General features: G+C 48.2%; 2 protein-coding genes and 1 non-coding gene across 3 annotated transcripts; all 3 read right to left on the bottom strand.

Annotated features, from left to right (window-relative positions):
• Positions 1-59: 59 nt before the first annotated feature.
• On the bottom strand, positions 60-27,481 carry LOC140898417 (uncharacterized). Its single transcript, XM_073312230.1, has 6 exons — positions 27,378-27,481; positions 26,272-26,359; positions 25,561-25,687; positions 19,696-19,809; positions 17,971-19,326; positions 60-5,256 (listed from the first exon to the last, which is right to left on the bottom strand). Exons 2-6 carry the CDS (start codon positions 26,293-26,295, stop codon positions 4,403-4,405), a joined length of 2,475 nt encoding a protein of 824 aa, XP_073168331.1. The 5' UTR covers positions 26,296-26,359; positions 27,378-27,481; the 3' UTR covers positions 60-4,402.
• On the bottom strand, positions 70-142 carry TRNAK-CUU (transfer RNA lysine (anticodon CUU)). Its single transcript has one exon. It is a non-coding gene; the product is annotated as a tRNA-Lys (tRNA).
• On the bottom strand, positions 5,871-12,729 carry LOC140898416 (zinc finger protein 707-like). Its single transcript, XM_073312229.1, has 4 exons — positions 12,477-12,729; positions 11,429-11,520; positions 10,754-10,880; positions 5,871-6,050 (listed from the first exon to the last, which is right to left on the bottom strand). Exons 2-4 carry the CDS (start codon positions 11,450-11,452, stop codon positions 5,914-5,916), a joined length of 288 nt encoding a protein of 95 aa, XP_073168330.1. The 5' UTR covers positions 11,453-11,520; positions 12,477-12,729; the 3' UTR covers positions 5,871-5,913.

The following is a 27,481-nucleotide window of genomic DNA, read 5'->3' as shown; positions in this document are numbered from 1 at the left end:
TTTATTTCCAGGAAAGAAGAAATGGTTAAAATACCTTCCACTACCTTTTTTTGAAAAACTTACTTGCTTCGCCCAACGTGGGGCTCGAACCCACGACCCTGAGATTAAGAGTCTCATGCTCTACCGACTGAGCTAGCCGGGCTGCTTGGATTGTTAGGTTTCAGCTTTGAAATCTAACTATCATCCTGGCAAATTCATATGTTGACTCCTTTCCATACTTACAGCTCTGCCTGCTGCCCCCACCCTGAGCACCAGCTCTGCACTCCCCTAGGAAAAGGCATAAGCATGGGAAGTAGGGGCCACCCCCTGACCTCATGGGCTCCGCCAACTCCTGGGGTCCAGGCCACCGGCCCTGGGGGATCTACCACCAAACTCTGGGGTTCCACAGCTGCCCAGGGTCCCACTGCTGCCCGGGGGGCTCTACAGCTACCCCAGCTGTGGCCCCAGCCTGGGGCGGTGAGGGGTACAGACAGGGGTAAGGAGGGTACAGCTCAGCACACCCACGCTAAAAATTGTTCCAGCACCACTGGGAAATGGGCCACACAAAACTTATTCCACCTGCGCTCAGGTCAAATGAGTGCTTAGGTTTTTTCTTTAATGCTTCTATGGGTATCCAGGAGATGGCATTGGTGTATCACAAATTTCCTCAATCCTTTTTTATCAGCAGCTTTATACAGCTGATTCATTTCAAGAATTGTATTTCATCATTAGCCCCTCCTATCGATTGGGACACCCCCTTTTAAGCAATTTCTCTCAATGTCCCAAAGTTATACCATGGTTTATATTTTTTTTACATTTCTTCTTCTTTGTGCCGGACGATTCCTAGAGTGCAACATTTACAGTGAAAACCAACAAAACCTTTATAACCTTCTAAATTTAGAGGACATACTCCATACATTCTTTGATTGTACATAAGCATTTCACCTTATTTAGGACGTACAACAGAACAAGAGACATTTTCCACATACGGAAGGATATAGATCTGATTCACAATCACACACTAACAAAGGTGCGGATTTTAATTTGGGGGGAAAGAGATGATTCACAGTCTATTTGATTTAGGAAAATGATGTATAGTTTATACTTTCGGGTGAAAACACTTTGCATAAACAAGCAGGGTGTGACACTTGCTTGGTAAATTGGAGTTCCTTTTAGCTAGGTTGGGAGGGAGAAAGAGGTTTATACAGAAGCAAATTATGAGATATTCTTGTCTAGGAGATTAACAATAGTCTCATTTAGACATTTCAGTTTCTATTTCTGGGGAGAGGAACTCCCGACTGTGGTGGATCTATGGATTCTTAGACAAGGTGTCTCACATAATATGAACCATTTTCTTGCGGTCTTTACTTCTTAGGTGGATCCTATTTTGCGATAAACAGAGGCGGACTTTTCTATTTTTCTGAGGGCCAGAAGGAACAAGTAGCTATTAATCATTCAGAGGCATATCTGTTCCCTACATCCATCACAGAGCCAAGGGTGAAAGCTGAAAGCCAGAGTCAATGGGTGAGCTGGAAGCATGATCAGGAAGCAGAGGCAGGGGTTGCAATGGAGAAGGACAGGAACTAGACAATTTGGAGGTTCAACAAGGACAAGTGCAGAGTCCTGCACTTAGGACGGAAGAATCCCACGCACTGCTAAAGGCTAGGGAACAACTGGCTAAGCAGCAGTTCTGCAGAAAAGGACCTGGGGATTAAAGTGGATGAGAAGCTGGATATGAGTCAGCAGTGTGCCCTTGTTGCCAAGAAGGCTAACAGCATAGTGGGCTGCATTAGTAGGAGCACTGCCAGCAGATCGAGGGAATTGATTATTCCCCTCTATTCGGCACTGGTGAGGCCACATCTGGAGTACTGGGTCCAGGTTTGCCCCCCCACACACACACACAAAAAAAGGATGTGTACAAATTGGAGAAAGCCAGCAGAGGGCAACAGAAATGATTAGGCGACTGGGGCACATGACTTACGGGGAGAAGCTGAGGGAACCGGGTTTATTTGGTCTGCAGAAGAGAAGAGTGAGGGGGGATTTGATAGCTGCCCTTTGTGATGGGTTCTCTCATTGGGACCCCCTTGGGACTGTCACTTGATGCACTAAGATACCACTGAGCCTAACCCTTCTGCCAGCATGGGCACCCCATGCCAGTGCCTTGCTGAGCCAGACTCTCCAGGCCTCCTCCAGCACAGACACAGAGATAGGGCCACACCCCTCTGCAGAAAACAGACACTGAAATCAGCTCCTCTTTGGGGTGACTCAGTTAAAGGGACTTACCTCAGCACCCCAGTGTACAGCCCCAATGGGACCTGAACCCCAGAAAAATCCATCTTAAACTGTATAAAGTTTTATACAGTATAAGTTTCCATTATTCACCCTCTTTCTCAAGGTAAAGAGAGATATGCATAGACTGTTTGCTCCCCAGGTAACAATTACTTACACTGGGTTTATTAATAAACAAAAGTGATTTTATTAAGTATAAAAGGTAGGATTTAAGTGGTCAAAAAAGATAACAGACAGAACAAAGCACGTTACTAAGCAAAATGAAACAAACAAACCAGGCTAAGCTTAATACACTAAGAAACTGGTTACATGTAATATCTCACCCTCAAAGATGTTCCAGTAAGCTGCTTTCTCAGACTAGACTCATTTCTAGTCTGGGCCCAATCCTTCCCCCTGTTCAGTCTCCGTTAGTTCCAGCAGACATCTTGGGTGGTAAGCAGGGGTCTCCTCATGACCCTCTCTATGTCTTGCTTCACACCCTTATATAGATTTGGCCGAAGGCAGGAATCCTTTGTGTTCTTGTTTAAACATTCCCCCCAGCCTTGTGGAAAAATATCAAATCCAAGATGGAATTCCAGCATCAGATGACACAGACACATGTCTTCACATCACCCCTCCTCCTCACAGGTCCCACAGACTTACAGGGAAACAAATCCATTCACAGCCCATTGTTTCTTGCTTAAAAGTCATCAAGTTCCTGAAGTACCATTAATGGCCCTCACTTAGCATAACTACAACAGGACCTTAGATTTCTACTTCATATTTCTAACTTCAGATATAGAAATGATACATGCCTACAAACAGGATGAACACATGCAGCAGATTATAACCTTTCCAATGGTATGTCACATCACACATTTTGCATAAAGCATATTCCAGTTATGCCATATTCATTTTTCCATAAAGAATATGGAGTGCAACGTAACACCTTTAAGTACAAAGAAAAGGAGTACTTGTGGCACCTTAGAGACTAACCAATTTATTAGAGCATAAGCTTTCGTGAGTTACAGCTCACTTCCTCAGATGCATATCGTGGAAACTGCAGCAGGTTTTATATATACACAGAGAATATGAAACAATACCTACTCCCACCCCACTGTCCTGCTGGTAATAGCTTATCTAAAGTGATCATCAGGTGGGCCATTTTCAGCACAAATCCAGGTTTTCTCACCCTCCACCCCACCACACAAATTCACTCTCCTGCTGGTGATAGCCCATTCCTTTAGGTACCTTTAAGTACCTAAAGGAAGGTTCCAAAAAGGATGGAGCTTGGCTGTTCTCAGTGATGGCAGATGACAGAACAAGGAGCAATGGTCTCAAGTTGGATATTAGAAAACACTATTTTACTAGGAGGGTGGTGAAGCACTGGAATGCGTTATCTAGGGAGGTGGTGAAATCTCCATCCTTAGAGGTTTTTAAAGTCTGGCTTGACAAAGCCCTGGCTGGGATGATTTAGTTGGAATTGGTCCTCCTTTGAGCAGGGGGTTGGACTGGATGACCTCCCGAGGTCTCTTCCAACCCTATTTTTCTATGATTCTAACTGAAGCAGGCAACTGAACACAGGAGCGGAGTGGGGAGAAGTAGAAGCAGAAAGCAAGAAGCAGGACCAAATGCAGCTACAGACATGGGACGCATTGAGCCTCCAGCAAGCTCCGGCTGGTGCTGGGTCATGTAGTAGCTAGCTCCACCCCTTCACCAATCAGGAAGTACAATCAACCAGGCACACCCTACCAGATGCCCAGTGAGCTGCTGGGAGGTGGACCCTGCTGCACTGGGATCACAGACAGTCACAGCTACTGTAGGGAAAGACCAGGTGTTTAGGATTTTTCAGAGTTTGGATGCTCTTTTAGCACATCGTTGGAGAAGTGAGATTTTCATGATAGCAGGGGGGAATTTTAATTGTACTCCTAACAAGCAATTAGCTAGGAATCCTGGAACCGCATCCACTGTCTGCTCAGTGACTATCAACTCTTTTAAGGGTTCAAATCCATCATTTTTTTCTTTTCTTGTTTTCACTGTGTTTCGTGTACCGATTTTATTAAAGTTCTTTTTAAAAGTCAAAAATCTCTCCTTCTTGTGGGAATTCTCTGATGCGTGAGTTCCCACTGAATCTTTTCTCACCACTGGCGTATTTCTAGGGTATTTCACTCTTGTGGATTCTCCGATGTTTAGTGAGGTATGAGTTGTTACTGAAGCTTTTCCCACAGTCCAAACATTTATGGGTTTTCTCTCCCATGTGAATTGTCTGATGCATAATAAGGTGTGATTTCTGAATGAATCTTTTCCCACAGTCCAAACATGTATGGGGTTTCTCTCCCGTATGGATTTTCTGATGTCTAAGAAGGGCTGATCTCTGACTAAAACTTTTCCCACAGTCCAAACACATATAGGGTTTCTCTCCTGTATGGATTCTCTGATGTCTAAGAAGGGCCGATCTCTGACTAAAACTTTTCCCACAGTCCAAACATGTATGGGGTTTTTGTCCCGTGTGCGTTCTCTGATGTATAATAAGGTGTGAGCTCTGATTGAAACTTTTCCTGCATTCAAGACATTTATACGGTCTCTCTCCTGTGTGAATTCGGCGATGTTTAATAAGGTGTGCACTGTGACTGAAGCTTTTCCCACACGCAAGGCATTTATAGGGTCTCTCTCCCGTGTGCAGTCTCTGATGCGTAATAAGGTAGGAGCTGTGATTGAAACATTTCCCACAATCCAAACAAATATGGGGTTTCCCTCCCACATGATTTTGCTGATGTTTACTAAGGTTTGATCTCACGTTGAATCTTTTCCCACACTCGAGACATTTGTAAGGTCTCTCTCCTGTGTGCACCCTCTGGTGCGTAATAAGGTCTGAGCTCTGAATGAAGGCTTTCCCACAGTCCAGGCATTTATAAGGTCGCTCCCTCATGTGCATTCTGCCATGTTTAATAAGGCCTGAGCTCTTACTGAAGGTTTTCCCACAGTTCAAGCATTTATACGGTTTCTCACCTGAGTGGTTTCTCTGAAGTGTAACAAGGTTTCTACTCACATTGAATTTTTCCCTACTCTCAAGAAGCGTATAGGGTTTCTCTTCCTTGTGATATGTCTGTGGGGCTGTGGTTTCCTTGGGATCTTTGCATCCTCCCCCATACTGAATGGATTCATCCAGTTTCCTCCTCGGATAATTTCCCAGCTGCATCTCTGAGCTGTGTCGAACTTCCCAGGCATTTCCCTGTTCCAAGCCCTGGGAAAAATTCCCTTCAGCTCTTCTCAAAAACCTCTCCTGCAGTTCCACTTGCCCAGGACCTTCCTGCTGCTGATTCTCCTCCTTGTTCTCACTCACTGTCCTCTCACCTGCTGGGAGAGAGAGAACCCAGACAGGAGTCACTGCCTGTGCCGGGGAGAAAGGACCGAAAGGGGAATAGCAAAGAGGGAAAACACCACACAGTGACTGCTGGGGAGATGGAGACATTGGATTCTGCCTCCACATCCCAACCAAACACTCCCAGGTAAATAAAGTCAGGGAGGAAATTCCCGAGAGCTAACAGGATGAATGGGAAGCTGTGACTGACATTTGCTGGGATGATATGACACCAGAACTGAGGGCTCTCACTCACCGCACATTTTGGGAGTCCCAGTTTTTCCTTCACTCGCCAGATGTTTCTGTCACGGTTTCCCTGCCCCCTCACCTGTGCGGGTGCCTCTTGGGCTCTCCCTTTCCTTGGCAGCCTGGAGATCCGGGACCCAAGGCTCCTCCCCTCCTTCCAGCCGGGCGATCAGCTCAGGTTTGGGAATGGGGAATCCTGCAGAGGGGGTGAAATCAGGCAAGTTCAGGGCGCATGGAGTCTTGGTGGAGTATCTGTCATAAAGGGCATTCCCTGAGTTTAACCTGACCCCGATTTGTGCTGGAAGGGGTGATGATGTGGAATGTAAACAGATGAGGGACAGGGTCACTGAGCCCCCTTGGGAGCGGCAGACATGTAGGGAGATAGTGGGAACCGACATGGTCTCACTAGGAGTTCCCAGAATCTGTGCCCCCTGGGGGACAACACATCTAGATAGACTTACAAGCAGTGCTGGGGAGGAGCCAATGGTCATGGTACGTAGGTATCAATGACACAAAGGAAAGTTAGGATAAGGTTCCTGGGGGCCAAAGTTAGTCTGATAGGTAAGAGATTAAAATTTATTGTCTGAAATGCTTCTGGTTCCACGCGCAAGGCCAGGAAGACAGGCAGAAATGCAGGGTGTCAATGCATGGATGAGATGATGGCATAGGAAGGAGGGATTTAGCTTTATTAAAAACCGGGGAAGGAAGAGACTCTATAAGACGGATGGGCTCCCACTAAACCAAAATCAAACCACACTGCTGGCATGTGAAATTAAAATGGTTGTAGAGGGTTTTTCAAACTAAGGGCTGGGGAAAAGCGGCCAAGTGCGGAGGAGGAAACGGTTCAGGCAGAAGCATCTCTTAAGAATGAATTTATTAAAAAAGTGACTCTATACCCTAGTACTGAGGCTAGGGAAGGAGTTGATAAAGTACAGATAGGAGCTAGAGAGGAACAGTTATGCAAAAAAATGTCCTATTGAAACATAACACATGACGGCAAGCATATTGAGAAAATGTACAAATGCTTACACACAAATACATATGAATGCTTACAAACAAATGCTAGAAGTCTACAAATACTAGGATGGCTGAACTAGAGTGCCTGGGTTAAAGGAGGTTATTGATATAACAGGCGTTGCGGAAACACGGTGGAATGAGGATAATCAATGGGACACAGTAATACAAGGGTACAAAATATATAGGAACAATAGAGTAGGTCACACTGGTGGGGCAGTGGTGCTATTATATGATAAATAAAAAACCCAGAGTCAAATAGGGTGAATATCTAAAATGAATCCAACTGTAAATGATGGATAGAAATTCCAAGCTTGAAAAATAGGAGTATAGCAGTAGGAATATGCTACTGACCACCTGACCAGGATGGTGACCGTGACTGTGATATGCTAAGGGAGGTCAGAGAGGCAGAAGAAAATGTAAAAATAATGGGTGAGTTCATCCATCCTCCTATTGACAGGATAAATGTCACCTCAGGATGATTCAGAGACAACATTTCTAGACACCATAAATCAGAGGTTCTCAAACTGTGAGCTCCATTCAGGTGGTCCACGGACAGTTCCCTCTGAGACATTGTTTCCCAAACTGGGATTTGCGAACCCCTGGGGGGTTGCACAATGTTACAGGGCGTTCTCTGGGAAAAATTCCTTAATGGCGGACAGAGCTGTCCCTAGGGACCCCGGGCACCATGGGGCCAGCAGCCTGGAGCTTCGGGGGCTTCCAAGAGCTAAGCAGATCAAAGCAAGCACATCCATCACACTGAGATGTAAACTTCAAGACTCCTTATAAGAAATGGAAAGGGAGGTAGATTTTTTTTAACTGTTTTTAAAATTAAATAGGCTGCTAGTATTGTTTTAAAATTCTTATGAAGAACAAGTTTAAGGTTTGTTGTAATGTGCATGGTTTGCCTGGACTGCTCAAGACCTGAATGCTTGTGTAAGAGGAACTCCTTGAGTTGGCTGCTTAAATCCCTTCATGCTGCCTCACATCTGATACTCCTTGATGAAACCTAGGAGCCTTGTCTTATAACAGGCTTAATCAAAGTGATACGACCTACAAAAGTGAGATCGTGGAAGAATGTTTCCATTTTCATAATGTAATAAAAATACAGTAATGATAAATAATAATAATAGTGTGTAATAAGCATGTAATAAAACCAAATTTTATATTTCCAAGATCACTGCTTTTCTAATTTATGCTCAGGTAAGGGAGAAAATCTCTGGAAATATTCATTTTTAGGAGGGGGTTTTCGAGACTTGACATTTTAGTAAAAGAGGTTTGTGGGTTGTTAAAGTTTGGGAACCACTGCTCTAAGCCTAAGAGTATTCCCATTGACTCTTAAGTAGCAAGCAGCACTAGGTTTGGTGGGGGTGCTGCTAGGTGTTTTGTAGGATAAAGACCTTATTTGCAAGCTCTTTGAAGCAGGAATCTGTCTGCAAACTCCAAGCCATGTGTTAATGTGCTCCAGGACCTATAAAAACTCAACGAGTCCACTGTGAGTTTTTGAGTTGGTGACACCCACAATGTGAAACCAGAAGAACTTTGCCTGTTTCTACAGGGCTCTGTTGCATTTGCACAGCGTGGGTCCTAAACAATCATTTAAACTCCCCCTCATCAACCACTTGATATTTTACTTCACTTCATATTTTCAGTGTTGTTACTGGTTTGTGATTTTGTTTTGCTCTTTGTGTCACGTTGTTACTTATTTTTAATGTTCTATGTGTGTGAAGTATTAATCAAATTTAGAGTGGACATTTCAGAGAAATTGCATAAGCCTGAGCAAATGCCTTTTACTCTCCTTTCCAGTATCAGAAAATATTGCATTAATATTTGCGATGAGAGCATGACTATTTCTAGTTGACTCACAGATTTGTTTAGCATCTTAAAGCTGAGCTATCTGTACAGATAATATGCATGTATGAGGAACAGTTAATTAGTAAGGGTTTTTTTATATAGTGCTTTTATCCAAAGCGCTTTACAATAGCTTTACAATCAACATTCGGAAAGATCATTAAGTGTCTGCCGAGATCCTCAGCAACATTCAAATGGTCCATGAAAAAAACATTTGAGAACCACTGCCATAAATTATTGCTTCTTGGAGCAGCTAGATCTCGAGTGCACCAGAGGAGAGGCAATTCTTGATTTAGTCCTAAGTGGAGGACAGGATCTGGTCCAAGTGGTAATTGTAGCTGAACTGCTCAGTAAAAGTGACCTGTAATATAATTAAATTTAATATCCTTGTAGGAGGGAATACACCAAAAAGTCTAACATCAGTACGGGCAAATTGGTTGAAACTATGGTAAAAGAAAGAATGATCAGACACATAGATGAACACAATATGTTGGGGAAGAGTCAACACAGCTTTTGTAAAAGGAAATCATGCCTCACCAATCTATTAGAATTCTTTCAGAGAGTCAACAAGCATGTGGACCCACCACAGTAACATTTAACTTTAACAAGGGAAACGACAAGAGAATGAGGATGCTAGACAGGCAAAAATTAAAAAGAGCAGTCCCCAGGGTAAAATGCCTGCAAGCAACATGGAGATTACTTAAAAACACAGTAGGAGGACCAAAAAACTGCCACCATGGCTAAATAGCAGAGAAACAGAGGCCATTAGAGGCAAAAAAACATCCTTCCAAATTTGGGAATCCTGGTGGGGATAATAGGAAACTTGGGCAAGTTAATTCTAAAAGAACAATATTGGAGGCCAAGAAAGAATTCAAGAAACAACTTGCTGAAGATACAAAAATTAACAGTAATTTTGTTTTTAAGGTCACATGAAGGAGGAAGCCTACCAAACAGGAAGTGGGGCCACTAGATGACAAAGACTCTGGGAAAACAAAGCCACTGTAGGGAAGGTAAATGAATTTTTTGCATTGGTCTTCACTGCAGACGGTGTAGGGAGACACTCACATCAGAGCTATTCTTTTCTTTGAAGCCCATATTTGTCCCACATTGATGTTTCAATAGAAGATGTTTTAGACCAAACTGATAAATTAAACAGTAATAAGGAACCAGGCTCAGGAGGTATTTGCCCAAGAGTTCTCAAGGAACTAAAATATGAAATTGCAGAGCTACTGATTGTAGTCTGCACTTCAGCCTTGGTACCAGATTAATACACACAAGAGGAAGTATTTTTTCACACAACGCAGAGTTAGCCTGTGGAACTCATTGTCGATGTATGTTCTGATGGCCAAAAAAGTATAACTGGGTTCAAAAAAGAACTGGAAAACCTCACGGAGAATAGGTCCAGCTAGGGCTATTAGCCAAGATGGTCAGGAACGCAACCCCATGCTTGGAGTGATGGCGAACATCTGGCTAACGGAAATTGGGAATGGAAGACAGGTGTGGGTGACTCCAGAATTCCTGGTCTCACCCCAGAGTCTGCACCCCCAGCCAGAGCCCTCACCCCCTCGCATCCCAATCCTCTGTCCCAGCCCTAAACCCCTCATCCCCAGCCCCACCCCAGAGCCCACCCCCGCAGCCAGAGCCCTCACAGCTTTGCACCTCAACCTTCTGCCCCAGGCCTAAGCCCCCTTCCACACTCCAAACCCCTTGGCCCTATCCCCACCACATGAATTTTGTATGTGCACCAACATGAAGGTGATGTGTCACACATCCCCTCCATATTGGTGCACATAACAAAATTCATTCCACTCAGGAGTGGGAAAAAAATATAGGGAACACTGAGGCAACTGTTATGTTCTTACATTTCTGATACCCCCATCCCACTGGAGGGAGTATGGAGATGAAAGTCTATCTCACACTGGAGCTGGGGACTACACGACCCTCCCCCCCGAATCCAACTGACCAGGGAAGAACCTAGAGTCAGACATGCAGATCCCACAGCTTCTAATAACTTAGGGGACAGGAATCCCTTACCCAGTGAGGTCACCGTCTCGTAGTTCTCCTGCATGACGTCCCTGTAGAGAGCTCTCTGAGCAGGATCCAGCAGAGCCCCCTGCCCCGCAGTGAAATACACAGCCACCTCCTCAAAGGTCACCGGCATCTGAAACAAGAGTCCCCAACTCAGCACCTGCTGCTCCAGCCACAATTCATGGGGGAGAAAGGTCAATAAAATGGAAGCTCTGGGAAAGCCAGAGTAGCAGAATCCCACCCCAACCCTGCTCAGAGCAGCCAGGAGGCTTCAGGTGGTGGGAGAAGGCAAGAGCTCCTTGTCTCCCCAGCAGATGGAACAGGGCAGGCTCTTCTCATTTCCCACTCGCTTGCCAGCCATAGGGAGATACGGGAAGCAGAGCTCTGAGCCAGGGACAGGAATCCTGACAGCTTCCCTTTGTATTTCACAGCACCCTTTGGCCAGTAGGGTCAGGGTCCAGAACTGGGAGTCTGGTCAGTTTCCCCAGCCCTGCCCAGGGGGGTGTTTCCTGGTTCAGAAATGAAGGAACGTTCCCCCCTGACCATGGGCCTGTTCAGAAAATCATTTCCCAGCAGGTTTGTCACACGCTGGCCGCCCCGTGCCTCACCCTGCGTGTTTCCTGCCCCTCCCCCTCTACAGCAACCCCCCCCCCCCCCTGCAGCTCCCTGAAAATCCCCTACCTGAGCTGGCTCCATCACAGCCATTTCTCTTCCCTGTCCCCTGGACGATCTGGAGCAAAATCTGGAGCAAAACGTGGACGTGATTCCTCAGCCTGTCAGGGCGAGAGGGGAGGTTACAGAAAGGGCTTGAGTTCACGTCACACCCCAATTCCCCCCAGGCTCTCTCCCTGCGGACAGACGCTCTGGGCTCTGCCACGCTGGGAAAACCCTCAGTCACTTTATCACAACACAGGGTAGGGACAGTGACAGGCAGGCAGAGGCTGATCCCATTGGTCCATCCACACTCATCCCCTGCCAGAGCCAGCAGTGAATCCGGTCTGACACCGGTGTGGGCGAGATCTGAATCCTGCAGGGAAATCAGAACAGGGCGCTGGGGAGCCCCGAACACTCAGGAGACAGACCCCACACCAGTATGGGTGTATCTGACAATAACACATCGGGAGCAGGGTGTGTGTCTGTGGGGTGGGGTGGGCTGGATATTTGCCTTGGTGCTTCTGAACCTTTGGGAAGAAGCCTCCACCGACCCCCAAAACATCATGGACTATTTGCAGTAAAAGATTTCCCCTCTAGCTGCTGGGTGGGGCAGCCCCTCCCCCTCTCCTGCCCCATGGGGTGGGTGAGCTGCCCTTGTATCTCTCCCTCTCCTTCTCCCCGACCGCTCCCTTCCCCAGCCAGTCTGCTCTTGCTCTCAGTCTCCCCCCAGCCTCCCCTCCCCACATCCCCCGTTTCCCTCGCAGTGACCCCCCCCCACTCAGAGTTTCCTTCTGTTGCAGCCCTGTTCCCATCCGCCCCATAAGTCTCCCCAGATTCTCCTGCATCGCCCCATCCCCCTTCAGCGCACCCCCGCCCCCATCCCATCCTGCCCCTCACACATCCCTGCTCCCCCTCAATACCACCTTATCTGCACCCCCGCCCCGCGCACACCGGGGGCTACGGCAGCTTTCCCGGGCCCGGGGCAGGGAATCGCAGCCGGCTCCGCGGGGAGCAGCCCGGGGCCAAACCCGCCCCCTGCAGCCCGGGGGTGACGGGGGCGGCGGGTCTCTCTTACCTTCCCCCCGAGCGGGGCCCCCGGGGCAGGGGCCGGGCCGGGAAGGGGCCCTGGCCGGGCTGGGGGCTCTGCCCTGGGAGAGGCTCCCGGGGAGCAGCGGGCAGGGCCCGGCTGGAGGTTCCCCTCTCCCGGCTGCAGCCCGGGCTCCGGGCTCCCGGCACCAGCCGCCGGGGCGCGGGGATCTCGCCGGGAGCCAGAGTCCCCGCAGCGGCTGCGAGTCACTTCCTGCGGCCGGGCCTGAGCCCCGCGATCCTCCCCCCAGAGCCGCCCCCCAGCCGCTCCTGGGTCCTAGCGATCAACCCACCGATCTGCAGGCCCCTGCCCCAGACCCTGCCCCCTGGGGACCCCACCAGCCTGGGCGCGGGCAGCTTCTCCCAGCCCTATGCAGGCGTCCTGCCCAGAAGCCACAGGATCACTGGGGGGACAGAAAGAAGCCGGGAGATCCCGGGGAGGGGGGAGAAGGGGGCTTTCCATGGGGGCTGGGGGTTGTTCCAGAGAGCCCCCCATGTCTGCATGGACACAGGGGTGATGGGCTCGGGTCCTGGTCCTAGAGAGGCTGCCCGGGACACGTTTCTCGGTGACACCGTCCGACTCAGCGTGTGAGTCCCTCGAGTACAAAACTGGTACACGGAGCCCTTTGCCAGAGACGGTCTCTTGTCTCCACACCCCCATCCGCGGCTACCAGCCCTGGGCTGGAGCTACCAGCTCTGCTCCCCCGGCTCTCAGGTCAGGGAGCTGCCAGTGCCACGGCAACAGGTTCATTCAGTGATTTGTAGGCCCGGATTCACCCATCCCTGGGGCTCTAGGCAAACCCCCCTCATGTCTGCCCCCCACCCCCAGGAATCCCAACTACCCCTTGCCCAGCTGGCTCCCCCATGTGGGCACTGAGTGCTGGTCCCCATCCAGAGCCTGGATGTCAGCGGCAAAGCTCCGGCCGGCCTGGTTCAGGTCGTCTTGGTGCTCTGCCCATTTAGGATTGGCTCCAGGGTCAAAATTTTTCCTGGGGGAGCAGGGGTTTCAGCGCCACTCACTGACTGGCACCCACTTTGTGGTCAGCCCTGGCTCCACTGGATCCCTCCAGGGTTAGGAGTCTGGCAGAGAAGGGCTGGGGGGGCAGTTGATTCAGTAACTGTTGTGGCCAGAGGGGTCTGGGCCCTGCTCAGAGAGAGGAGGCCCCTCTCCATCTCTCTTTGTTTTCCAGCCTAAGTCATAAGCTGCTGCCTCCTCCATCGGGATCTGGGAGCCCGAACTGCACAGCTGCTGCTCCCCAAGCAGGGTCTGTGCTGGGGAGAGACCCTTAGCAAAGCCCACTCTGTGCCCAGAGCATCTGAAGATGTACACTGGGCCAGAGGAAGAGACTGACTCAGCAGCCCAGGGGTTGGGGCACCTGCCGGGGTGAGCCCTGTCCCCTTTCCCAAGGACTCTGTAATGACACCCAACGTGTCCCAGGTTTAGCAGGAGAGATTGAGGGAGCCCGACGTTGGATGATCCCCTGGCCCAATGGTGAGAGCATCTCCTTTGAGTAATATTTAATCACGGGTAGTTTTAGTAAAAGTCACGGATAGGTCACGGGCAATAAACAGGAATTCACAGAAGCCTGTGACCTGTCCGTGACTTTTACTATAAATACCCGTGATGACTAAATCTCTGCTTCTGGGGCCCCGCTACTCTGGGGGGGGGGGTGCTCCAGTGGTGGGGGCTGATGGGCCTGAGTGGCCCACTGCTCTAAAGCCCCCAGCGACCATTCTCCCGCTGGCTTCTGGGGCTGCCCCTGGGCCACTGCTCCGGCCGCTCCCGGGACCACTGCTTCTCGGGCAGTCCCTGAGGCTGGCCCCCCAGGACTGATGCTTGGACACTCTCTGGGTGTGGGAATGTTGTTCGTTCAAGCAAAATTTATGTCCAAAAATACGTCAGAGGCCCCTGAGTTTCCTGGAATCCTCGGCTCAGACATGGCAGGATGTTGTAAGTAAAAGGAAGTTGGACAGCGGTGGCTTGCTGACTGATCATGGCTAGGGTACTGGTTGACAGAAGGGGGCTTTCTTGATCAGGGCAGAACATTAATCATATTGGGATACCTCGGGATGAAGTGCCCAAGTTCCCCGCAGTGTAGGCATAGGTCTACTGGTTCCTTACTGTGGCAGTATAACAGGGTTGAAGCTGGTCAGCCAGTGCGGGTTGAAAACTGGATTTCCTAGTCGGCATTCAGCCAGGTGATCGACAATGATGCACAGCTTGGCCACAGCCTCTGGGTTGATTGGGGGCTCTATCTGGCATGGGAAATAGGAATGTTCTGCTGCTTCGTTCCATCTAGTGCCAGCTGCTAAGGGTTGGAATTCTGCAGCGAACCTGGTAACTGGGCTATTCCCCTGGCATAAGTCCTGAAGTGTGTTCTCAGCAGAATGGGTGCAATTTGGGTCATTGAAGACAGCCACCACGTCTCAGCTGAATTCCTCAAGATGCCCCGGCAAGGAGCTGGAAGTTCTAGTGGGTGGAAACACCCAGACTAGGGCTTCCCTCACTAATAGGCTGATTATGAACCCCACTTGGGCCTAGTCACTGGGAAATGAACAGGGTCGTAGCATGAACAGGAGCCCGCCCTGATTCAGGAAGCCGTGAAATTCCCTGTGGTCGCTGTCTAACTTGGCCAGCAGCAGAATCTTTAGTTCCCGAGTGACCTGGGCTCTGGGTAGTGAGGCCTCAGTCTGGGGTGGCAGCCTCTGAAAGGTATCCATTACCTCTGAGAAGAAGAGGAAGGCCTTACTGGAGGCCAATTTCTCAGCCAATCAGGTCTCCGGTTTTCTCTCTTGGGTGGCTCAAACTGGCAGGATCACAATCAGGTTGTGGGTGGTTGTGTCTAAAGGTCAGAACCATGAGGATGACCAGGCACCTGGAGGGGAGAGTGGAATCAAGCTGGAGACAAGAATCAGGACCACAGGGCACGTGGGGTCATAGTCAAGAGCAGAGCTGTAAGCATGAAAAGGAGTCAATGTATGAATTTGCCAGGGTGCCGGATAGATTTCAAAGCTGAAACCTAACAAACTCGGCCTAAATATAATAGAATCCAACAGAATCCCTTGTATTCAGTCCAGGGAACATTAGCTTACTAGTTTTAATGATGGGTTCTTTTCAGGTCCATTTTTAAGTTGAACTGTGTTTCTCACATCAGGACACATGCTTATCCTCAACCAAACAACCATTTATTAATTCACCCAGAGTCACATCAATATACAATCAGCAGTTCACCACCAAAGTGCAGAAACAACCAAAGTGCTAGGTGTATACAACACACACAACAGTCTTGCTAGCATTGAGGCTCAGCAGTTGTATCAAGTAACAAAGTACCAAGATTTCTGATTACATTGACTTGTGACCGTCAATTCTAAATTCCTAACACATTTATCACACTTCCCAGGGTGCACTTGTCTGCAAGGCACTTTGAAGAGTGTGGTTAGTACAGTTTGACTGGACTAGTCCGAAAGAGACAAGTTTAGAGTATTAAAAACAATTGCTAAACACAATTCTTTTCAATCGTTTAGGCCAATTTGCTTGGGCTTAACAAAGAAGTTAAAATATGATTACTTGACATCTCACTAGAGAGCACAGGCTCAGCAGGATAACTCTCAGTAATTTATATGAAAGAACAGAAGGGGAAATGCAATCCTTGAAATTCAATCTCACCACTTCTTATCCATATAACCCTGGGCTGGGGGAAGAGTTCTTTCCACACGTCTTGTCCGGGAGTGAGTCATACTTAGGAATTTTTCACTTTCTTGTTGGGTTCAGCCAACTCTCTTTAGCACATGGTGACTTCAGTTTATATAGCCTAGTTTCAGGGCTCATAGGAAAGGGCCACACACACATTCCTACTGGACTCAGGTCAAATGAGTGCTTAGGGTTTTTCTTTGCTGCCTCCATTGGTATCCAGTTGGTGGCGTCAGTATATCACAATTTACTTCAATACTTTTTTTTAATCAGAGGCTTTATACATTTGATTCATTTCAAGGATTGTATTTCATCATTAACCCCTCCTATGGATTGGGACAGCCCCTTCTAAGCAATTTCTCTTAATATCCCAAAGTTATACCATGGTTTATATCTTTTTATATTTCTTCTTCCTTGTGCCAGACAATTCTTAGAGAGCAACATTTACAATGAAAACCAACAAAACCTTTATACTCTTCTAAATTTAGAGGACATACTCCATACATTCTTTGATTGTTCATAAGCATTTCACCTTATTTAGGACGTACAACAGAACAAGAGACATTTTCCACATACGGAAGGATGTAGATCTGATTCAGAATCACAACGCTGACAAAGGTGCAAATTTTAATTTGGGGGGGAAAGAGATGATTCACAGCATATTTGATTTACAAGGAAAACAATGTATAGTTTATTCTTTGGGGTGAAAACATTTTGCATAGGCAAGCAGGGTGTGACCCTTGCTTGGTAACTTGGAGTTCTTTTTAGCTAGGCTGGGAGGGAGAAAGAGGTTTATACATGAGCAAATTATGAGATATTCTTGCCTAGCTGATTAACAGTACTCTCATTTAGACATTTTAGTTTCTATTCTTGGGGAGAGGAAATCCCAACCTTGGCTGATCTATGGGTTCTTAGACAAGATGTGTCATATAATATGAACCATTTTCTTGCGGTCTTTACTTCTTAGGTGGATCCTATTTTGCGATAAACAGAGGCGGACTTTTCTATTTTTCTGAGGGCCAGAAGGAACAAGTAGCTATTAATCATTCAAACACATATCTGTTCCATACATTTCTCAGAGCCAAGGGTGAAACCAGGGATAAAAAGCTGAAAGCCAGAGTGGGTACGCCGGAAGTATGGTCAGGAAGCTGAGCCAGGGGTTGCAAAGATGGAGAAGGAAAGGAACTGAAGCAGGCAGCTGGGCCCAAGAGCAGACTGGTGAGAAGCAGAAAGCAAGAAGCAGGACCAAATGCAGCTGCAGGAGTGGAACGTATTGAGCTTCCAACGAGCTCTGGCTGCTGCTGGGTGATGTAGTAGCTAGCTCCACCCCTTTACCCGTCAGGAAGTGCAATCAATCAGTCACACTCTGCCAGGTTAGCTGTGCCCAGTGAGTGGACCCTGCTGCAGCAAGATCCCGGACAGTCTGTGCTGGTACTGTAGAGAAAGACCAGGTGTGTGGGTTTTCTCAGAGCTTGGGTGCTCTTTTAGCACATTGTTGGAAAAGTGAGATTTTAATGTTGGGGGCGGGAGGGGGCGGCAATTTTAATTGTGCTCCTAATGAGCAATTGGCTAAGAACTCTGGAACCGCATCCACTGTCTGCTCAGTGACTTTCAACTCTTCTACAGGCTCAAATCTGTCATTTCTTGTTTTCACTGCGTTTTATGTACCGATTTTATTAAAAGTATTTTTAAAAGTCAAAAATTGCTCTCGTAGGAATTCTCCAATGTATAAAAATGTAAGAGCTCCCACTGAATTTTTTCCCACCATTGAAGTGTTTCTAGGGTATCTCACCCTTGTGGATTCTCCGATGTTTGGTGAGGTAGGAGCTGTTATTGAAGTTTTTCCCACAGTCCAAACATTTATGGGTTTTCTCTCCCATGTGGATTGTCTGATGTGTGATAAGGTGTGATCTCTGAATGAATCTTTTCCCACAGTTGAGGCACGTGTGAGGTTTCTCTCCCGTATGGATTCTCTGATGTCTAATAAGGGCTGATCTCTGACTAAAACTTTTCCCACAGACCAAACATGTATGGGGTTTCTCTCCCGTATGGATTCTCTGATGCGTAATAAGGGCTGATCGCCGAACAAAACTTTTCCCACATTCGATGCACTTATAATGTCTCTCTCCCGTGTGGGTTCTCTGATGCATAATAAGGTGTGAGCTCTGATTGAAAGTTTTCCCACACTCAAGACATTTATAGGGTCTCTCTCCTGTGTGAATTCGCCGATGTTTAGTAAGGTGTGAGCTGTGACTGAAGCTTTTGCCACAGTCCAAGCATTTATGAGGTCGCTCTCCCGTGTGAATTCTCTGATGAATAATAAGTTGTGATCTCACATTGAAGCTTTTCCCACAGTCGAGGCACTGATAGGGTTTATCTCCCGTGTGGGTTCTCAGATGCGTGATAAGACTAGAGCTCTGATTGAAACTTTTCCCACACTCAAGACACTTATAGGGTCTCTCTCCCGTGTGCAGTCTCTGATGCGTAATAAGGTAGGAGCTGTGATTGAAACATTTCCCGCAATCCAAACAAATATGGGGTTTCCCTCCCTTGTGGTTTTGCTGATGTTTAATAAGGTTTGATCTCACGTTGAATTCTTTCCCGCACTCCAGGCATTTATACGGTCTCTCTCCTGTGTGCAGCCTCTGGTGTGTAATAAGGTGTGAGCTCTGAGTGAAGGTTTTCCCACAGTCCAGGCATTTATAAGGTCGCTCCCCTGTGTGCATTCTGCCATGCTTAATAAGGTCTGAGCTCTTACTGAAGGTTTTCCCACAGTCCAAGCATTTATAGGGTTTCTCGCCTGAGTGGTTTCTCCGACATTTAACAAGCTTTCTACTCACATTGAACCTTTTCCTACTCTTTAGTTGTTTATAGGGTTTTTCTTCCTGGTGATATGTCTGTGGGGCTGTGGTTTCCTTGGGATCTTTGCATCCTCCCCCATACTGAATGGATTCATCAGCCCAAGAAATGAAGCAGTTTCTCAGCTGCCTCTCTGACCTGCACCAATTTCCCCAGGCTTTTCCCTGTTCCAAGCCCTGGGAAAAATTCCCTTCAGCTCTTCTCAAAAACCTCTCCTGGGGTTCCATTTGCTCAGGATCTTCCTGCTGCTGATTCTCCTCCTTGTTCTCACTCACTGTCCTCTCACCTGCTGGGAGAGAGAGAACCCAGACAGGAGTCACTGCCTGTGCCGGGGAGAAAGGACCGAAAAGGGGAATAGCAAAGAGGGAAAACACAACACAGTGACTGTTGGGGAGCTGGAGACGTTGGATTCTGCCTCCACATCCCAACCAAACACTCCCAGGTAAATAAAGTCAGGGAGGAAATTCCCAAGAGCTAACAGGATGGCTGGGAAGCCGTGACTGATATCTGCCTTGATGCTACAACACCTGCTGACTGCAGCCCTGACCTGGGTGAGACGGGGCAGAACTGGGGGCTCTCGCTCACGGCACATTTTGGGAGTCCCAGCTTTTTCCTTCACTTGCCAGATGTTTCTGTCTCAGTTTCCCTGACTCCTCACCTGTGCGGGTGCCTCTCGGGCTCTCCCTTTCCTTGTCGGCCTGGAGATCCGGGACCCACGGCTCTTCCCCTCGTTCCAGCCGGGCGATCAGGTCAGGTTTGGGAATGGGGAATCCTGCTCAGGGGGTGAAATCAGACCAGATCAGGATGCATGGAGCACTGGTAGAGTATCTGTCTCAAAGGGCATTCCCTGATTGTAACCTGGCCCTGAGCTGTGCTGGAGGGGGGGATGTGGAATCTGAACAGACAGGGACATAGTCATTGAGCCACCTTGGGAGAGGCAGACATGTGGGGAGGTGGGGGGAATTGACTCCCACTAGGAGTTCCCAGGATCTGTACGCTCTGGGGGGACTTGCTGATGCACACACAGCTCTGGAGTTAAACCGCTGCCTATTTCCAAATCTGCAGAGCCCAGAGCCCTCCCCATGGATGGAGCTAGTCCCAGGAAGGGAGGAGAACAAGGATTCTGTGTTGAGTGAGCAATAATACAGGCAGGACAATACACAGCTTCCGCCCCCTTGAAAGCTGGAGAGATGGGATGAATTAGCACAGTCATTAGAGTGCAACATGTTATTCACCTGCCTCACGGGCAGCTGGCGCATATGGCATATGTGTGTGCGCGATGCAAGCAACTCACTGCCCTTAGAGACAAAGTACAGGGTGTGGAGGCTAGAACGCCTTAACTGGAGGAGCAAAGGGAGACAGAGAGGTACAAAGAGGAGACTTTTAGTGCCATAGTAGAGTGGTCCCACCTCCTGTCCAACAGTCCCTGTGCTGTTGAGGAAGATGAAAGTCTTGGGGCTCGAAAGCATCACACTGGAACAGAGGGGACCATAGTTGGGATCTACCTTCCAGATGATGTCATGATGTCCTCTGCCACTGAGGATACCGCTTGATGGGTGACCCCAGTTATTAGGAAGAGACAGGTAATAGTAATGGGGGATTTGAATATTAGAAATATAGATAGTTGTGTTTGTGACAACCAGGAGAACCACATGGTGCATTGCCCACTGGATGCAAAGGTAGTAGCTCTCACAAGATATCTAGATAGCCTTACAAGTAATGCTGGGGAGGAGCTGATGGTCATGGTACATGCAGGTATTAATGACACATAGAAAGGTAGGACAGCATTCCTGGAGGCCAAAGTTAGTCTGCTAGGTAAGAGATTGAAGTCCAGGACCTCCATAGAAGCATTCTCTGAAATGCTTCCAGTTACACGCACAAGGCCTGGAAGACAGGCAGAACTGTAGGGTCTCAATGCATGGACGAGATGATGGCGTAGGAAGGAGATATTTAGGTTTATTAGGAACTGGAGAACTTTTGGGGGAAGGAAGCAACTCTATAGGAGGGATGGGCTCCCACTAAACCAAAATGAAACCAGACTGCTGGCATGTAAAATTAAAAAGTTTGTAGAGTGGTTTTTAAACTAAGGGCAGGGGGAGAGCCTTGGATCAGGTGAAGACATCCCTTAGGGATGAATTTATTAAAGAGGTAGCTCTATATCCTCGTTTCGAGGCTAGGGAAGGAGTTGGTAAAGTACAGGTAGGAGCTAGAGAGGAACAGTGTCCCATTGAAACGTAACACATGAAGGCAAGCATATTGAGAAAATGTACAAGTGCTTATATACAAATGCTAGAAGTCGACAAATACTAAGATGGCTGAACTTGAGTGCATGGATTAAATGAGGTAATTGATATAACAGGCGTTGCAGAAACTCGGTGGAATGAGGATAATCAATGGGACACAGTAATACCAAGGTACAGAATATATAGCCATGATAGAGTAGGTCACGCTGGTGGGGCAGTGGTGCTATTATATGATAAATAAAAAAAACAGAGTCAAATTGGGTGAAAATCTAAAATGAATCAAACTGTAAATTATGGATAGAAATTCCATGCTTGAATATTAAGAGTATAGCAGTAGGAATATGCTACTGACCACATGACCAGGATAGTGACAGTGACTGTGATATGCTAAGGAAGGTCAGAGTGGCTACAGCAGTAGAAAATGCAAAAATAACGGGTGATGTCATTTACCCTCATATCGATGGGGTAAATGTCACCGCAGGGCATGATTCAGAGATAAAATTTCTAGACACCATAAATTACTGCTTCTTGGAGAAGCTAATCCTTGAAACCAGCAGTGGAAAGGCAATTCTTGATTTAATCCTAAGTGGAGGACAGGACTGGTCGAAGAGGTAACTATAGCTGAACCGTTCAGTAAAAATGACCTGTAATGTATTAAATTTGATATCCTTGTAGGGCGGAAAACACCAAAAAGTCTAACTTCAGTTCTGGGCAAACTGATCGAAACTATAGTAAAGAACAGAATTATCAGACCCACAGATGAACACAATATATTGGGGAAGAATCAATACAACTTTTGTGAAGGGAAATCATGCCTTACCAATCTATTAGAATTCTTTGAGAGTCAACAAGCATGCAGACCCCCCATAGTGACATTCAACTTTAACAAGGGAAATTACACAAGAATGAGGATGCTAGTTAGACAGAAATTAAAAAGAGCAGTCACCAGGGTAAAATGCCTGCAACCAACATGGAGACTACTTAAAATTACCATAATAGAGGCTCAGACTAAGTGTCTACCCCAAATCAAAAAAGACAGTGGGAGGACCAAAAGAATGCTGCCATGGCTAAACAGCAGAGTAACAGAGGCCATTGGAGGCAAAAAAGCATCGTTTAAACTTTGGGACTCCTGGTAAGGATAAAAGGAAGGAGCGCAAACTCTGGCAAGTTAATTCTAAAAGTAAAATAAGGCAGGCCAAGTAAGAATTTGAGAAACAACTTGCTAAAGCCGCAAAAATTAACAGCAATTTTGTTCCACTGCATGCATCCAATGAAGTGGGCTGTAGCCCACGAAAGCTTATGCTCAGATAAATTTGTCTCAGCCCGACGTGCACGGGCTGAAATTGTGGAAAAGCAGCATCACTTGCCCCATAACCTCAGCCATACAGAACACAATGCCATCCACAGCCTCAGAAACAACTCTGACATCATAATCAAAAAGGCTGACAAAGGAGGTGCTGTTGTCATCATGAATAGGTCGGAATATGAACAAGAGGCTGCTTGGCAGCTCTCCAACACCACTTTCTACAAGCCATTACCCTATGATCCCACTGAGAGTTACCAAAAGCAACTACAGCATTTGCTCAAGAAACTTCCTGAAAAAGCTCAAGATCAAATCCGCACAGACACACCCCTGGAACACCGACCTGGGATATTCTATCTACTACCCAAGATCCATAAACCTGGAAATCCTGGGCGCCCCATCATCTCAGGCATTGGCACCCTGACAGCAGGATTGTCTGGCTATGTAGACTCTCTCCTCAGGCCCTACGCTACCAGCACTCCCAGCTACCTTCGAGACACCACTGACTTCCTGAGGAAACTACAAAGAAGTATGGGCTGGATGAATGCACTATAAGGTGGGTAGAAAGTTGGCTAGATTGTCGGGCTTAACGGGTAGTGATCAATGGCTCCATGTCTAGTTGGCAGCCGGTGTCAAGTGGAGTGCCCCAGGGGTCGGTCCTGGGGCCGGTTTTGTTCAATATCTTCATAAATGATCTGGAGGATGGTGTGGATTGCACTCTCAGCAAATTTGCAGATGATACTAAACTGGGAGGAGTGGTAGATACGCTGGAGGGCAGGGATAGGATACAGAGGGACCTAGACAAATTGGAGGGTTGGGCCAAAAGAAATCTGATGAGGTTCAATAAGGATAAGTGCAGGGTTCTGCACTTAGGACGGAAGAACCCAATGCACAGCTACAGACTAGGGACCAAATGGCTAGGCAGCAGTTCTGCGGAAAAGGACCTAGGGGTGACAGTGGACGAGAAGCTGGATATGAGTCAGCAGTGTGCCCTTGTTGCCAAGAAGGCCAATGGCATTTTGGGATGTATAAGTAGGGGCATAGCGAGCAGCTCGAGGGACATGATCGTCCCCCTCTATTCGACATTGGTGAGGCCTCATCTGGAGTACTGTGTCCAGTTTTGGGCCCCACACTACAAGAAGGATGTGGATAAATTGGAAAGAGTCCAACGAAGGGCAACAAAAATGATGAGGGGTCTGGAACACATGACTTATGAGGAGAGGCTGAGGGAACTGGGATTGTTTAGTCTGCAGAAGAGAAGAATGAGGGGGGATTTGATAGCTGCTTTCAACTACCTGAGAGGTGATTCCAGAGAGGATGGTTCTAGACTATTCCCAGTGGTAGAAGAGGACAGGACAAGGAGTAATGGTCTCAAGTTGCAGTGGGGGAGGTTTAGGTTGGATATTAGGAAAAACTTTTTCACTAGGAGGGTGGTGAAACACTGGAATGCGTTACCTAGGGAGGTGGTAGAATCTCCTTCCTTAGAAGTTTTTAAGGTCAGGCTTGACAAAGCCCTGGCTGGGATGATTTAATTGGGGATTGGTCCTGCTTTGAGCAGGGGGTTGGACTAGATGACGTCCTGAGGTCCCTTCCAACCCTGATACTCTATGACTCTAAGTGAGCTGTAGCTCACAAAAGCTTATGCTCAAATAAATTGGTTAGTCTCTAAGGTGCCACAAGTACTCCTTTTCTTTTTGCGAATAAATGGTCAGTTTTCACAATGGAGCGAGGTGAATAGCGGAGCCCCCAAAGAATCTGTACTGGGACCTCTGTTATTCAACATATTCATTAATGATCTGGGGAAAGGGATGAACATTGAAGTGGCAAAATTTGCAAACGATACAAAATTGTTCAAGACAGATGAGTCTAAAGCAGACTGTGAGGAGTTACAGAAGGATCTCACTGAACCAGGAGATTGGGCACCAAAATGGCTGATGAAATTCAAGGTTCATAAGTGCCAAGTAGTGCACATTGAATATGAATAGTTAGGATTATTTTTTCCAGTGGTATGTTCTAAATTAGCTGTTACCAATCAAGAAAGAAATCTTGGGGTCACTGTGGATAGTTCTCTGAAAACTTCTGCTCAATGTGCAGCAACAGTTAACAGTATGTTAGGAACTATTAGAAAAGGGATAGAAAATATCATAATGCTCCTATATAAATCCATACTGCACCCACACCTGGAATGTTGTGCCCAGTTCTGGTCGCCCCACCTGAAAAAAGGTATAGTGGAACTGGAAAAGGTTCAGAGAAGGGCAACAAAGATAATCAAGGGTATGGAATGTCTTCCATATGAGGGGAGACTAAACAGATTAGGGCTCTTTAGTTTCAAAAAAAGATGACTAAGGGGGGATCTGACAGAAGTCTATATAATCATGAGCAGTGTGCAAAAACAGAATAGAGAAGTGTTATTTATCCTTTCATACAATACAAAACAAGGGGCCACCTGATTAAAATACACACAAGAGGAAGCTTTTTTTTTCCACACGATGCACAGTTAACCTGTGGAACTCATTGTCGATGGATGTTGTGATGGCCAGAAGTATAACTGGGTTCAAAAAAGAACTGGAAAACTTCACGGAGAATAGGTCCAGCTAGAGTTATTAGCCAAGATGGTCAGGGATGTAACCCCATGCTTGGAGTGATGGCAAACATGTAGCTAACAGAAGCCAGGAGTGGAAGACAGGTGCAGGTCACTCCATAATTGCCCTGTTCTGAACACTCCCTATGAACCTCTGGTACCAGCCATTGTCAGAGACAGGACTGTAGTCTGACCCAGTATGAGAACTGTTATGTTCTTACGTTTCTGATTCCCCAATCCCACCGGCGGGGATATGGAGATGAGTCTCTCTCATGCTGCAGCTGTGGACTCTAGGACCTAGTCCCCCCTAATCCAGCTGAGGAAGGAAGAACCTGACCAGATTCAGACACGCAGACCCCACGGCTTCCAATAACCGAGGGCACAGGAATCCCTTACCCAGTGAGGTCACCGTCTCATAATTCTCCTGCATGACTTCTCTGTAGAGGGCTCTCTGACTGGGGTCCAGCAGAGCCGCCTGCCCCTCGGTGAAATACATAGCCACCTCCTCGAAGGCCACCAACATCTGAAACAACAAGTCTCCCCCATTCAGTGCCTGCTGCCCCAGCCACAATCCCACTAGTCACAGGGGAGGAAGGATAAACAAACAGAAGCTCTGGGGGTGACAGAGTAGCAGAATCCCACCCCCACCCTGCTCAGAGCAGCCAGGAGGCGTTAAGGCATGGGAAGAAGGTGAGAGCTCCTTGTCCCCCCCAGCAGATGGAGCAGGGCAGGGTCTTCTCATTTCCCACATGTCTGCCAGCCACAGGCTGATATGGGAAGCAGAGCTCTGAGCCGGGGACAGGGACAGGAATCCCAACAGCTTCCCTTCGTATTTCACAGCAGCCTCTGGCCAGTGGGGTCAGGCTCCAGCACTGGGAGTCTGGTCAGTTTTCCCAGCCCTGCCCAGGGGGGTGTTTCCTGGTTCAGAAATGGGGGGAATGTTTCTCCTTCCCCCACCCGGCCAATGGGCTGTTCAGAAAATCAGGCTCCAAGTTGAACATGCCCCAGCAGGTTTATCACACCCTGTCCCCTCCCTGTCTCCCCTGGGGGTTTCCTGCCCCTCCCATTCCACAACAAACCCCCTGCAGCTCCCTGAAAATCCCCTACCTGAGCTGGCTCCATCACAGCCATTTCCCTTCCCTGTCCCCTGGAAGACGGGACGATTTGGAGCGAAACGTGGATGTGATTCCTCAGCCTGTCAGGGTGAGAGGGGTGATGGGGGGAAGTTTCAGAAGGGGCTTGAGTCCATTTCACACCCTGACTCCCCCCAGGCTCCCTCCCTGCAGAGACAAGCTCTGGGCTCTGCCACACGGGGAAAAACCTCAGGCACTTTATTACACCACAGCCCCAGCCCCTCCTCGCAGCACTGAGCCTCCCGAGACACTTTTAACCCAACCCCCCCCCAGACAGAGTCTCTAACACAAATTCTGAAAAAGAGCAGAATCAAAGGAACCATTTGGGGGGATCCCCCCCGACACTGGCCACAAGGATTTGGCCGAGGGAGGACCTGGCTTTTCCTCTGTCAGTTCCTACTCTTCTTCCCAGCCAAGTCAGTCTGCCCAGGGGTGATGCAGGGAATGAGGCTTGGAACCTCTCTTCTTGCTCCTGCTGCCCCTTACAGTCTCTCCACTCTCCCTTTCCCGCTGCCTGGGAGAACTGGTTTCTGCCCCACTTTCATGGGTGTTTGCTCTCCAGTAGACAGATCTGCTACTACAACAGCTAGGTCTGTGTCACTGAGGGCAGCAGCTCTGGGCCCTTTGTGCAGAGTCACCTTCCTGCCCGGGCCCCAGACCTTTCCCGCAGGTCTCTCCATCACCTGCAGGCTCCCGCTCAGGGGTGGCGTGGGCAGAGCCCGGGGCTGCCCCAGGGGCTGGTTCCAGCCACTGGAGAAAGTGCCCACCCAGGCGGGGCACAGAGGGAGGAGTGGGGGTTAAGGAAGGCCTCTCCCTGGCACAGACCAGCTGGGGAGCAGCAGTTTCACACTCTGGGCTCTCAGGTAGAGGAGGCAGCAGTGTCTGACCCAGGGACCTCAATTTAAGGGCTCTAATATCAGGAGCAGAGAGAGACACGCACCAGCTGCCTCCTCTCCCTGATCAATCAATAATTGGAGCCCTCTGGTGGCAGCAGCTAATGACTGAGCCTCCCTGTCCTGCCCCTGCAGCCCCCAGGGACAGGCAGGCAGAGGCTGATCCCATCGGCCCATCCGCACTCACCCCCTGCCAGAGCCAGCAGTGACTCCGGTCTGACTCCGGTGTGGCTGAGATCTGAATCCTGCCTGGAAATCAGACCAGGGCCCCGGGCAGCCCCGAACCTCATT

The sequence above is a fragment of the Lepidochelys kempii genome, chromosome 14 (genome assembly GCF_965140265.1).
Source record: "Lepidochelys kempii isolate rLepKem1 chromosome 14, rLepKem1.hap2, whole genome shotgun sequence".
NCBI lineage: Eukaryota > Metazoa > Chordata > Testudines > Cheloniidae > Lepidochelys > Lepidochelys kempii.
This window is presented reverse-complemented; position numbering and strand designations above follow the sequence as displayed.

Coding starts and splice junctions, on each gene's coding strand:
- LOC140898417 (XM_073312230.1), bottom strand. CDS start 26,295: ATGGCTGTGATGGAGCCAGCTCAG. Junction 25,688..26,271: donor CTGTGATGGAGCCAGCTCAG/GTAGGGGATTTT, acceptor TTGTTGTTTCAG/ATGTTGGTGGCCTTCGAGGA. Junction 19,810..25,560: donor TGAGACGGTGACCTCACTGG/GTAAGGGATTCC, acceptor CCCCCTGAGCAG/GATTCCCCATTCCCAAACCT.
- LOC140898416 (XM_073312229.1), bottom strand. CDS start 11,452: ATGGCTGTGATGGAGCCAGCTCAG. Junction 10,881..11,428: donor CTGTGATGGAGCCAGCTCAG/GTAGGGGATTTT, acceptor CTCTTGTTTCAG/ATGCCGGTGACCTTTGAGGA. Junction 6,051..10,753: donor CGAGACGGTGACCTCACTGG/GTAAGGGATTCC, acceptor CCCCCTCTGCAG/GATTCCCCATTCCCAAACCT.